The sequence below is a fragment of the Plodia interpunctella genome, chromosome 18 (assembly GCF_027563975.2).
Source record: "Plodia interpunctella isolate USDA-ARS_2022_Savannah chromosome 18, ilPloInte3.2, whole genome shotgun sequence".
Taxonomy (NCBI): Eukaryota; Metazoa; Arthropoda; class Insecta; order Lepidoptera; family Pyralidae; genus Plodia; species Plodia interpunctella.
Window position 1 is genome coordinate 7,583,620 of NC_071311.1, and position 12,982 is coordinate 7,596,601.

Consider the following 12,982-nt stretch of genomic DNA (forward strand, 5'->3'; position numbering starts at 1 on the left):
GTTAGAGTGTCTTAACCGCCACTATCGCAGGCCGAGCGCACAACGACTACGCTACTAAGCTCCTATATGTTGCATCATGCGCATCTTAAAAAAAATTGCAAGTTAAACGTCTTAAGTGACATCCCTCCATAAGGTACATTTTTACTCCACATTTTATACTTAAACTAATACAGATGCAGCTTTCACGAAGCCTGTTCTTCCTTTAAGAAGCTTAACGCTCGCCATCTCGATACAATTCACTTCATTTTTCGTATTATCCATCGTTGCATTAACTCTATTCGAACCATTATCAACTTTATTTCAAAGAATTTAAGTTGAATTTCCAACGATATCTCTAAGTTAAAGTGTTCAGTTTAAAGGATTCTGATTCTTAATGTATTCGACGAGGGTTGATGTTTGCTTGTCGTGGCTGTTCCGTGGAATGATAAGGTTTTCTTTGTGACAAACTGTAGGAAATCCTGGGCCAGGCTTAAGCGGTTCCCCGCTCTTCACCATATAGCTTTTATTACCCCTTCTAATGGAACGTTTTCGTCGAAACATACTGTTTTAATTTAACATGCATGTATGTCACTGTTTGTTCGAGTGGAGTCTTGTAACTCAATTTTGAAGCATATATATTCAACTGAAATTTTGTATAAACGTTTAATTTGACAATGCTTAACGGTGCACTCAAGATTGACTCTCGACGAGGGAACTCCTCAACGATTTTCTGCACAGACATGTTTCTGTTACGTGTTGAACGCAATAAGATCTTTCTGACTACAATAAAATATACTAATTCGTGCTAATGATACAATACGCGAGGATGAAAGAGTACAAGTACTTGATAAATAAAGCCATGTTAGATATTATTTCCTATATCAAAACCTATTATAGTTTTACCCGAGCGAAACTCGGACGAGCGGTTTATATATTATAAATCAAGGCTCAAAAAGGAATAGCGATAACTAGCTAAAGTAAATGACATTTCTTTGAATTTAACAAAAGTAGGGTTACCCTAATTCGCCATTTTAGTCTGGTATCCATCGCAACCAAGTTTTTCATGTTGTTATTACATTTATTAAAGAAATTCCGACCCTAAAACGCGGCCATAAAGTGATTAAACCTTATTTCGGTACACTGTACAGTTTTATCTCGTTTACAATGTTGTAACAACGTCTAAGTACCTAGCTAACAATGTTTCCGAAAGAGGAACGGTCAATTTTGTATAGATGTTGTTAATTTTTTTTAAATACACAATACTAGCACGAAGCGACCTTACCCGGCTTCGCACGGGGTCATTTAACGGGGTAACTTTGTTTTATACTATGTGATTTGTGCTATGTGATGTGAGTGATTAAGATATAGAATATATATAAATTAACACATCTGGCTAATTTTCCTCCTGAATTTGACATAAGAAAGTAAAAGATTCTAATAAGAGTGTATGTTGAGGCCCGAGACTTTAGTCGAGGGCCGCGAACACACAAGTTGTGATTCGTAATTTCGTTCGAGTGATAAATAGTGTTTTATACGACACCTGCCTACACGGATAGGTAGTAAAAAATAAGAAATAAATACAATTGCACTATGATTATTTCTGACCAGATGTCATTTAAACCTAATTTCCTTTCACATAGTAATTAACACAAAAATAATTGTATTTCCTAATGGCAACTCCGCACACATGTAAGTAAATAGTATAACAAAATTATTCTTGAAATGGTATTTTTTGGCCACAAAGCTGCAATCACGGCTCACAATGGAATAAATTAACAATGTGCGTTGCGTACACGCCGAGCTAACGTAATTAATCACTTTTCCCTAATGTAGGCTTTGTGTGCAAACAAACACGTATACTACAGCAACATAAAGTGTATAGCTTCCTGTACTTTGTTATGTAAAACAATGTTTATCGGCGTTCTTTATTACTGGTTAGAAGTGGTGTTTGGAAATGAAGACGTTATTGGAAAAGTAGGAAAAGTTCTTCCTCAACGGCTGAGGGACCAACACTGTTTGAATGAGTTTCTTTCGGCATTTCTTCTCAGCAGTGGTCGTTCCGAAATGCTAGTAGTTTGTAGCTTTGGTAAACATCATTTAATTTAGAATATGACGTGAAAAAGTGCCTGTGAAGGCCTAATTTCTGAATAAATGATTTGATTTTGATTTGAGGAAGAAACAGGGAAAATGCTCAGACCAGGTCATAATGCCTATGTTTGATCTCGTAATAGCACTGCGGACGGAATTTCGGGCAACAACGGCTTCGTTCTAACAAGACAGATAGATAAACTCTCTATTACACAAAGGAGTTCTAACTTTGCATGGAAATTTACAAAATATTGTCAGAAATAGTTCTGATTGAAGTGTATTTGGTTACTTCAAAAATTAATAACCATAAAACAAATGTCATGTCAAACTAGTTGCATATGTAATTAGACGGAATAGAGGCTATTTATGTTAACAAATCCTTTCGGATCATTTATTTGTAATTTGCATATATTTCTGAATAAAGTTCTTTATTATAAAAGCGCAATGATATCCGGCCTTATAAGATACAACAAGATATTCGAACAAAGGAGTGCATTAGCGATAAGCACTAATGAGCGCAAAGGCGGACTTATCGCTAGTGCAACTTTTTCCAGCCAACTTTTGACTGGAAAGAGAAACAAGTAAACTAAGTTTATTTGTTAGACATATTAAAAAAACCTTAGACTTTTCGCTACAACTTTTGAACGGCTGAACCGATTTTTATCAAACATATCTAAGCATAAAAATTAGATATCAAATAAAAAAAAACATCCGAAATCGGTTCACCCGTTGATGAGCTACGGTGCCACGTACACAACACAGACAGACAGACAGACACACTTAGCGATAAAACTTATAACACCCTTCTTTTTGCGTCGGAGGTTAAAAATCTGGTTTTCGCAAACTAAATCCGACATCGGCCTGTGCCGAAATCCTCACTGAGCCACATCGAAAGAGTTCGAAATTCAGGACAATAGCGCAATTATCTTGTCATTCAAAATTGACACCTGTGTGTTGAACGTTGAGTCTAATTTCCACCGACCACCTCCACAATTGAAATGAGCTGTGGATTTCGGCTGCTGAACTTTCGAATTTGGGTCGCACTGGGATTTTTAAAATCTATCATTGAAATTAATGGAGTACGTGACAGAGCAATGATTCATATAAATCCGTCATTAAGCTTGTTTAGTCGCATCTTGGGTAAATATTGAGTTTTTTTTATAGACGTGGAGATATTTTTTGAGGATCGAATTACATGTTTGGAGGACTACACACCGTGAGGCGTGTGTTCCTGCCCTAGTCCTCCACGTGATACGAGACGACTAAGGGACACAGACACACGCCTTAGCAGCTTGATAGGCAACCATAGCATTCTCAAGGAAGGTTGACGACAAGAAAATCACAGCTTTACGCTGGCTACAGACTTCGTGGCGTTATGGCCCTTAATTAATCCGGGAACACGTTCGATTGAGAGAGAGAGAGAGAGAACTGGATATTATAACATTGCTTCTTTCACTCTTCAGTTTAGCATATTTTATTTTTGGCACTGCGTCTTGGCTTCATACACTTAATTTAGCCAGATAATATTCGCAGACCTCTAACGAATGGACTAGCTGGTAAAGACCAAGTAAACATTGATTAAATGACTAATTTTTGTAAAATGTAAAACCATATTTTCATATCAATTTTATTTTAATATTTAAATTTATTATTGTTTATCGGATAAAGTTTTTGGATATGTCCGGAAGCATATGTTTGTTTTATAATTTTTCACTTAAAACCACAACACAGATTTCGATGAATTTTGGTACATGGGTAGAATAAAATCCGAAACAACATATTAGATATTATATCAAAATTCATAGAGCAGCGAGGCCCCGAAGAACCTAAACACAGGAAAATCTTTTGTTTTTTGAAAGTAATACAATTTTCCGATAGCAATTTGCATTGACAAGTCTATTTAATACAGGTCGAATGCAATTTGACTCTTGGCTGGATGAGATTTGACCATGTATAATGCATGAGTTCAAAACAAAGCAGGGTTTATTCAGGTCGTCGTGAAACTTCCATATTTGCATTCATTTTTAACCACTGGCTCTGCAAAATGAAGACGTTGCCGCATACATTTTGTATTCTAGTAGTTTAAAACTTTAAGAAACACTGTTATAATTTGTCTTAGTCAACGGAACGGCCCTACGCACGTTATTTTCATTTGGTGATTTTATGAAAATGTCTCTGTAGATTTTCTGTATGATATATTTTTTTCATTTCATGTGACTTTCTCTCTTTACCATACTCGTCGTATTCTTGGCCTTGATGACACAAAGCTCTGAGCTACGTTTTGTTACATTATGCTCAGAGTACGAGTGAATTTAAACTGTCAACCAGTATGCATAATTTCTCACGATGTTTTCCGAAGTGGTGTACATTAACTTTGGTACTTCAGTTTACGAAATAAAATTTCGTGTAAAATGGCGAACATAGGGCCTTATTTTTTTTTTTTTATGCCAAATATCTACATATTTTCCAATACAGCAAAAGTATATCTCTTTAACATTAGATCGATTCATGTCACCAATCTAAATGTAAGTCTATTAGTTAAGTAAGAAGCCGAGACGACCCTATTAATTGTGGTCGAGTAGTTACAGACATTGGATGTGACGGGTTTAATTATCTAACCCTAATTTGAAAGGCAATACGAATTAAGAAAACAAAATAAGTTTATTTTAGAAAAAAAAAACTTGTTTTTGTAGCAAGCTGTTATTGTCGTCTTGTATTTAGCATACACATGTGATATAAAACTCATATCCGTTCAGTATAAACAGGGAGTTCTATAAATGGGAGTCTCCTGGGTGAACCACATATTAATTAAATTCGTGCGTTATCATATAAATCGAAGCAACGTGTAAAATTTCAACTCTGTAGGACAAACAGAAAATTAGGTAAAATTTTACTCCCGCAAAATTGGTTACAGACAGACCGTTTTAAGAGCTAAAGCTTTTGTCTGTGGAGTTGTTCCTTGCATTAATTTATTTCATTGCCAACTATTTACTTTTTCTTTTATATGTTTCATATAACTAGCTTTTACCTTCCCGGGCTCCTTCCTTCTTTCTTTTATCTTTCCTTCTATGATGTTTAACAATAGTGATGTGCCGTTCCCACTTCCCGTTACCCGGGAACGTTCCCGGGAACAGAACATAGATATTTTAATACTTTCTTTTTTAAATGGAACTTTCTGTCTTATCAACTGATACCTATACGGGACCGATGACACTAAAAGCCTGGAATAAAAGAATTGTTAGATGTTATTATGATAGGAATTAAACAGTAATACACCGTATGTAAAACTAGTTTTAATTTACATACATACCATCTTTTTTACTATAATTGGTTAAAAAATATAAATAGGTAATCTTATTGAGTAACGCGTGATTGTGTAATAATCATCTAACCAAATATAGATTTATTCATTACATTTTCATTTTTACACGATCTTTGAATGATAATTATACAGTTAAAAACTATAGAAATCTTTTGCATCTATCCCCATACATTTCTAGATTAGAGCATGATCTAGGAATGAAAAGTGTCTAGATTAGTTATTAGATTTTCCTAATGCGGGCGAGCTAGCTGTGCTAGTAATAAGATAATTTAAGATTTATATATATGTTATATATATATTTTTTTATATTAGGTCAAACCACACAGATTGAGCTAGCCCCAAAGTAAGTTCGAAACTTATGTTATGGGATACTAACTCAACGGTACTATATTTTATAACAAATACATATATAGATAAACATCCAAGATCAAGATCGTTTTCCGTCATGACCCGACCGGGGTTCGAACCCGGGACCTCTCGGTTCAGTGGCAAGAACTTTACCACTGCGCCACCGAGGTCGTCAATTAAGTTATTAGTAATGAAGCTGTGGTGGTGTAATGGTTAAGACCTGTGAACTGAAACATCCCAGGTTCGAATCCTCCTCGTGTCCTCCACATGAGTTTACATACCAATCTGACGCATGTGTAGTAGTTTTCATAGACCACCACTTGCATCCGGTGAAGGAAAACATCGTGAGGAAACCTGCACACTGGGTGATTATCAACTTGTGTGTGAAATGGAGAAGGCAATGGCAAACCACTACGTTAATAGTGCCAAGAAAGTCGTTATGTGTGTATAATTCCATGTAATGACCACGACTCTCAACCATGAGGAATACGTCTATGAAGAAGAGTAATTAATTAAGTTATAGCTAGTTTTTTAATTGTACTATTTGTGAAAACGGTTCATATACCGCAACAGAGAAAAACCCAAATGTGTTGTATATAATTCTCAAGTAATGTTTAAATTTTTTTAAATTGCCCTGATAATAGATTAACAATGAGGATTCCACGCGAATATTAGAAAGATTTGTGTTTTTCTTTTTTTGTTTGTAATGACTAAACTCACAACTACTTGACCGATTTTGATTTGCTTTTTTAATATGGTATTACCCGAGCGGAGACGGGACAGACCTCAAGTCTATAATAATTAAAAAGGTGACGTTTTGCGCTATATAAGCACACAAAAAAGGAAAATGTGTCGTTTTGCAACCATTTTAATGCGGCAGACGATGACGGAGGTTTCCGGAGTCTTGGAAGGAGACGAGGGTCCTTTCCATCCTTAACAAAAATCACTTTAAGAAAGCATACAATGCCATCCTCTTCATAATATCAGATATACTATTTGTTATCTTACGAAATGCCAACACACACACACATGGATAAATATAAATAACTAGATATTGCCCGGGGCTTCGCTCCCGTGGGAATTTTGAGATAAAATATACCTAGCCTATAGTAATCTTGGATAATGTATCTTTCTAATGGTGAAAGCATTTTTGAAATCGGTTCGGTAGTTTCGGAGATTACCCGCCTCAAACATATAAACTCACAAACGCTTACCTCTTTATAATAATGAATATGGTACTTTTAATAGTATAGTTGTATAGGAATTACGCGCGCGCGTACCTGTGATGTATGTATTATACACTACACTTGGTTTATTGTAATTCTTACTTACACAACACACGAGTAATGCAAAAAAAACTGAAGTGCCTATTAAAGGGGAAGACACTGCTCGCCACGACACAGGGAATCCTAGTGTGGCGGACAGTGACTCTGTTTCTTGTAATAATGTATATTTTCAGTATGAAATAAATATTTCCTATTTCTTACCTTTTTATATCTCGGTCGTTTCGGGTCGTGTTACAATGATATAATAGCATTCTCAAGGAGGATTGACGCCCAGCGACAGGTAGTAAAATAACAACCGAATCTTCAAAATTTTAAGGTTATTTTTTATGCTGACACCATGGAATTAGTACCTGACAGAGGCTCTCGGGGTTGACAGCCCCAAACGTAACCAGGAACGTGCAGAGATGACGACAAGACATTGCTTGTTTTTAATGAGATCTATACACGTAAAAGGACAAATCAGTGCACAAAGAAAGGCCGCAAAGCGAGGAAACCTGCACACTGGTTTGTCAACCAGTTTGTCAACTAGTTTGTATGGGATTACACGATATGTGTGTATGCGATTATTACACGTCAGATAAATTTAAGCTACTTGAATAAAATCTATTAGCAAAACAATTAACACACTCGTTGGCAACACAACAACAGCGTTGGCCCACAGTGTGCGGCCTTTTTAGGGTCAAAACTGGGTCAGTGGGGGAGGAAAAAATTAATCAGTATAATTTATAGTGCTATAATCGAACTTAATGGTCAATTAGGAAAAGGAGAGGCTTAAGAATGTGATTAACGGGTTCGGATTGCAGCCAAGATGGGGGCAAATCTGTGTGGCATGTAGTACCGCCATAGCATCCACCATTCATATCCCGTGGATGTCGTACGAGGCGACTAAGGGACCCATAGCCTAGGCAGCTGAAAGGCAACAATAGCCCCAAGAGGTTATAAAAATCCCACTCCAGATCCCACTAATATTATAAAGGCGAAAATCTGTAAGTATGTTTATTACATCTTCACGCTCAATCGATTAGGCCAATTTCGATGAAATTCGGTATTGAGGTAGCTGATACCTTGGATTAACACATAGGTTTTTTATTCCGAAAGTACAAGATTCCCGTAGGACCAACACTTTTTAAATGAGTTTCTTTCGGCATTTCTTTTCAGCATTGCGAAATGCCAGGAGTTTGTTGCATTTAAAGAAATTATTATACAATATAAAATTCGGCGTGAAAAAGTCTGATGTCTGTGAAAGTCGGATTTCTGAATTTAGAAATGCCCCATGATAAAACAATTCAGCTACTATATATCTATCTATGTACCTAACCTAACCTAACACTTACTCTCGTTAATATTAATCAATTTTAACCCTCTATGAATGGACGTGAACCGGCATCAGATCGTAAAACAATTTGGGCCGTAACGACCTTTCGAAAATATTGAAATATTGCCCCACTCCCAATGATTGCTTTTCGGACCATTTCATTGGGAAAATTATTAGGTTTTCGTTCAAGTTTTCCCGTTTGTAAAATATGATAAAATACCTATTTCCGACAATCTGTTACACATTTCACATTAATTATAAAAATATATATTTAAAGTAATCAATTTAAAAAAAACTCCACTAATATTGCCTTTATTGAGAACACTAGCTTTTGCCCGTGGCTTCGCCCACGTGAGTTGACAATTGAACTGCTCAAAATCCGCTGATTTTGAGCATGGACTTGAAGCAGAACGGACATGATATTCAAACAAACTTTCACACCCCATTATAGTGAATCGGAGATTTATTTTGAACGGAGTTCTGAATTGTGTTCTGAAGATATTGATGAAATTACCATCGGTTAGAATAAATAGTACAGTTTATTTGAATAAAAACACAAACATCTGTGTGTAGCTTCAGTCGTAGCGGCGTACAAACATCTCATCTGTGTGTAGCTTCAGTCGTAGCGGCGTACAAACATCTCATTTGTGTGTAGTTTCAGTCGTAGCGGCGTACAAACATCTCATTTGTGTGTAGCTTCAGTCGTAGCGGCGTACAAACATCTCATTTGTGTGTAGCTTCAGTCGTAGCGGCGTACAAACATCTCATTTGTGTGTAGCTTCAGTCGTAGCGGCGTACAAACATCTCATTTGTGTGTAGCTTCAGTCGTAGCGGCGTACAAACATCTCATTTGTGTGTAGCTTCAGTCGTAGCGGCGTACAAACATCTTATTTGTGTGTAGCTTCAGTCGTAGCGGCGTACAAACATCTCATTTGTGTGTAGCTTCAGTCGTAGCGGCGTACAAACATCTCATTTGTGTGTAGCTTCAGTCGTAGCGGCGTACAAACATCTCATTTGTGTGTAGCTTCAGTCGTAGCGGCGTACAAACATCTCATTTGTGTGTAGCTTCAGTCGTAGCGGCGTAGCAACCTCGTAGCGTCGGTGCTACGAGGTTCTACGACGCGGTACCGTTTCTCACAGTTTGTTTCGCCATAGAGAAAGTTTTGCGTAGACTGGCTCCTATAGTGATACAATAGTTCAAGAGAATTAATTTTTAAGTTCATTTATATAATGTAGGGAAATAGTAAATCAAAATAGTGAATTTTAAAAAATTGCAGTATTTTTTTAAGTCTCATTTTATTTAAAAGTTTAAGTTTAAGAGAGACATTGTGTAGTTCTATTTCTATTGTGAAATCAGGTCGTTTCCCTGAAATTCCCAGCAGAATTCTGGAGCTAAATTGAAAACTTAAAATTTTAATGGAATTGAATTTTAACTTCTCAACTCTTGGTTAAGATTTAACTTGAAAATTTACCGCGGATCAGAGAAATAGTAGGTATTCTAAATAAGAAAATTATATTCGGTAAGTAAATAGTACTTAAAAACTATGTCAGAATTGTTTATTGGGACACTATTACGGGTAAAATATTGTTATTTTTTCTAACAATTATTTTTTTAAAGTAGTTTGTGGATGTTGTATCCCACTGTTGGGCAAAGTCCTTCCCCATTTACTTCCACTTGTCTCTTTCTATTGAAAATTTTTACAAAAATTGCATTTTTAACTAGCCTGTATGTAGGTATTGTGTCCCACTCCTGGGCAAAGGGGGAGGCCTCTTATTTTCCCACTCATCTTTCTCCATAGCAAGTTCTGGCCATCCAGGTAGAAATTTGTCAATGTCGTATCTCGTTATGGGTCTGCCTCTTCCCCTGCGGCCATCCGGGGTCCAGAAGGTAGCCAGTTTAGCCCACCTCTCTGGCCGCATACGACAAACGTGTACCGCGCAGTCCCGCTTTAGTCTAGCAGTTTTTGCACCTACATCCGCGACTTTAGTTTACAAAAATGGCATAAAAAATCAAAATACTGACGATCAAAACGCTAACAGAATAATTGATAATCAAATAAAATCAGATGGAACTACAGTAATATGGCCACTCACGCCGGTCGTTACGCATAATGCCGGCGATTCGTCCGGTCATTCTGTGAAATGGCCGACGCAGTTTTGGACAATTAATTTTGTAAGGTGGAATACGAATGGTTTGATGTGTCAAATTGTGGAATCTCTCTCTCGTCTTTTACATTTATGAGACAAAAAACATGATTTAATCTTTTCTATTCAGTTAAGTTAAGTTTCTATTAAGTTAGTTATGAAGTACTATTGGTTTTGTTGTTGCGCCGCTTCTTCTTCACCTGCGGTTTGGAAGTCGCCAGTAGCCTTAGTTTTAATTATTTTGTTGACTTCAATAAGTGATGTATATCCTCCTAAGTTAAATAAAGAATATTTGAATTATAATTTAACGAATCCATACAATTATGTTGTCTATTAACACAGTATAAAGTTAAAAATATGTTTTCCTAGTAAAACAAATACCTTTTCACACCACATGTTATTTTGATTTTATAGTGAAACAAAGTAGTATATAAACTGCTATGTTGTAATTGCTGTTGAATAATAGTAAAATATCATAACGTTAAGTTTTCATAAAGCGTATTTGTTGTAATTTCACGTTATATAGTTTTTTTTCTGTTTAAGTTTTCTGAATACATATTGTTAAACCTTAAAAATAAGAGTAGTACCTAATTAACAGCGTATGCACGTGTGTCGTAAGAAGCATGAGTGGCTGGGGTCAGCCACTGATGTAGGATGGCCGAATGTGGGATTGCAACACTGTAAGAGTGAGACGTATATGCGAGATAGTGTGTATGAAAGAGATGGAAGAAGGTTAGTATGGAAAAGGGACGAATGCAGGGGTGTGAGAGGGACAGAGGATAGTTTTAAAAAGATAGCGATGTAAGACAAAATTTTGGTGACAAGTGGAGAAAAATAAAAAGAAGCGGAATTGTCAAGAAGTTCATAATTTCATTGAACTCCTCCGATCCCACATATATATACAACTCGTATAGTTATATACATATTATATTATGTAATTTTAAATACTTTTTGATCACCTTTCAAAACCTTTCATTTTACACCCAAGTATTTGAACAATTTATTTGATTTATGGCATATAATAATTATGATGGAATACAGAAACTCACAAACAAACATGAACCCTAAAACACAACAATTCTTTTTTTGGACAGTCGGTATAAAATAACATTTCCTGTTTGTGCACTCTTTCACTAGTCTGTCATTTGTTTTAATTTGTAACCACACGGCAAACAGCGTGCATGTTGCCTGTAACTCAAGCAATTTTGAGCGCGTATGTACGTACTGTCCGTGGCAGATAAATACTAACCACGTGCTATAACTAAGTGCTATACGGGAATCAAGTTTGTCTGCACACGACTGTACAAAATATTTTGCTTTATTTAGATTTCTCCATTTGTGTTCTTCATTTCCTTGTAGTAGTTTACGTTAGTTCCTCTTTTCTACCTGCACTTCAAATTTGAGTAATTTTTTTTCTACTGTTTAAATTAAAACTCTATAGTTTTAAAACACTGACACTACAGTGTTAAACTACTAATCCTTTAGATTTTGGAAAAGTGTTAAACATAAATCTATTTAATGAATTATTTTGTGTCTGAATTCTAAAACAGTTGCAATGCAATAAGCTTCAAAAAACTTGATTAATCTGAAAATGGGCATTTATTAAGTCAATTCCAGCAATTCAAAAAGTATTTGTAGTATTTTTTTGCTTTTTAAGATAAATATAAGTAAATATGGTATAAATTCGACGAAAAGACAAAAAAGTTTACGGGATTTATTTATATCCTGCTTAATTTCTGAATAACTAAACTTTGACTATTACCAAAGAACCTTTAAACAAGAATGGCATCCTTTAATTCTAAATTTAAAAAAAATGACAAACTGACAAGATTGTCGTCCACAGCACGGCAACGCGACGACGTCGTCAGAAACGTCAGTGGGTACAAATACTGCAACTGCGCCGACGGCGACGGCGGGCTCCAGCAAGGCCCCGCCCCCCGCTGCCAAGTTCCGCCACGGTCTGCTGCAACTCATGATTCATACCATCGACCCGATGCACGACGGTGAGTTAGGTACGCACCGCGCTTCGCTTTACACCTTCACTCGCGCTGCTCTGGGGTTCGATGACCGAGATTATTTTTTATCTGCTATCTTCTTGTACTTTATCATAACTGCTACACTGGAGGTCCCGGGTTCAAACCTAGATCTCAGGTCGATTGACCTGATGATTCAGATTGACCTTTTTCTGATTGACCTCTTGAATGCTTTAAATATTATGTTTATGTTATCAAATGTAGTATCGTCGAGTAAGTTTAATTTGGAGCTGACTGATGTATGATTTGTCCCCATATATTTATTATTTTATCTATATTCCTGTTCTTTACCCTGCCCCACATTAGATGTAACTGGCTCTCCTTTTGACACCAAGGGTATTCGGATCGGGTAAATTTTCTACCTCGTAGACAAGGGGTATTCTAGGCTTCATTTCTTCTGAGAGGCTTTTTTATCTTCTATTATAGTATATTTTTGATATCATCTTTGCCATCTTTACTTATAATA

At 36.2% G+C, this 12,982-nt stretch overlaps 1 protein-coding gene across 3 annotated transcripts in view; it reads left to right on the forward strand.

The window, feature by feature from the left end:
* Window positions 1-12,982, forward strand: part of Nckx30C — a 71,049-nt gene that overhangs the window by 25,743 nt on the left and 32,324 nt on the right. For 2 of the 3 annotated variants that reach the window (XM_053758581.2, XM_053758583.2), the window contains one exon: window positions 12,327-12,495. In XM_053758581.2, the coding sequence (XP_053614556.1) occupies window positions 12,327-12,495 (169 nt within the window). The remainder of the gene's footprint in view (window positions 1-12,326; window positions 12,496-12,982) is intronic. The other variant, XM_053758582.2, reaches the window with a different exon arrangement.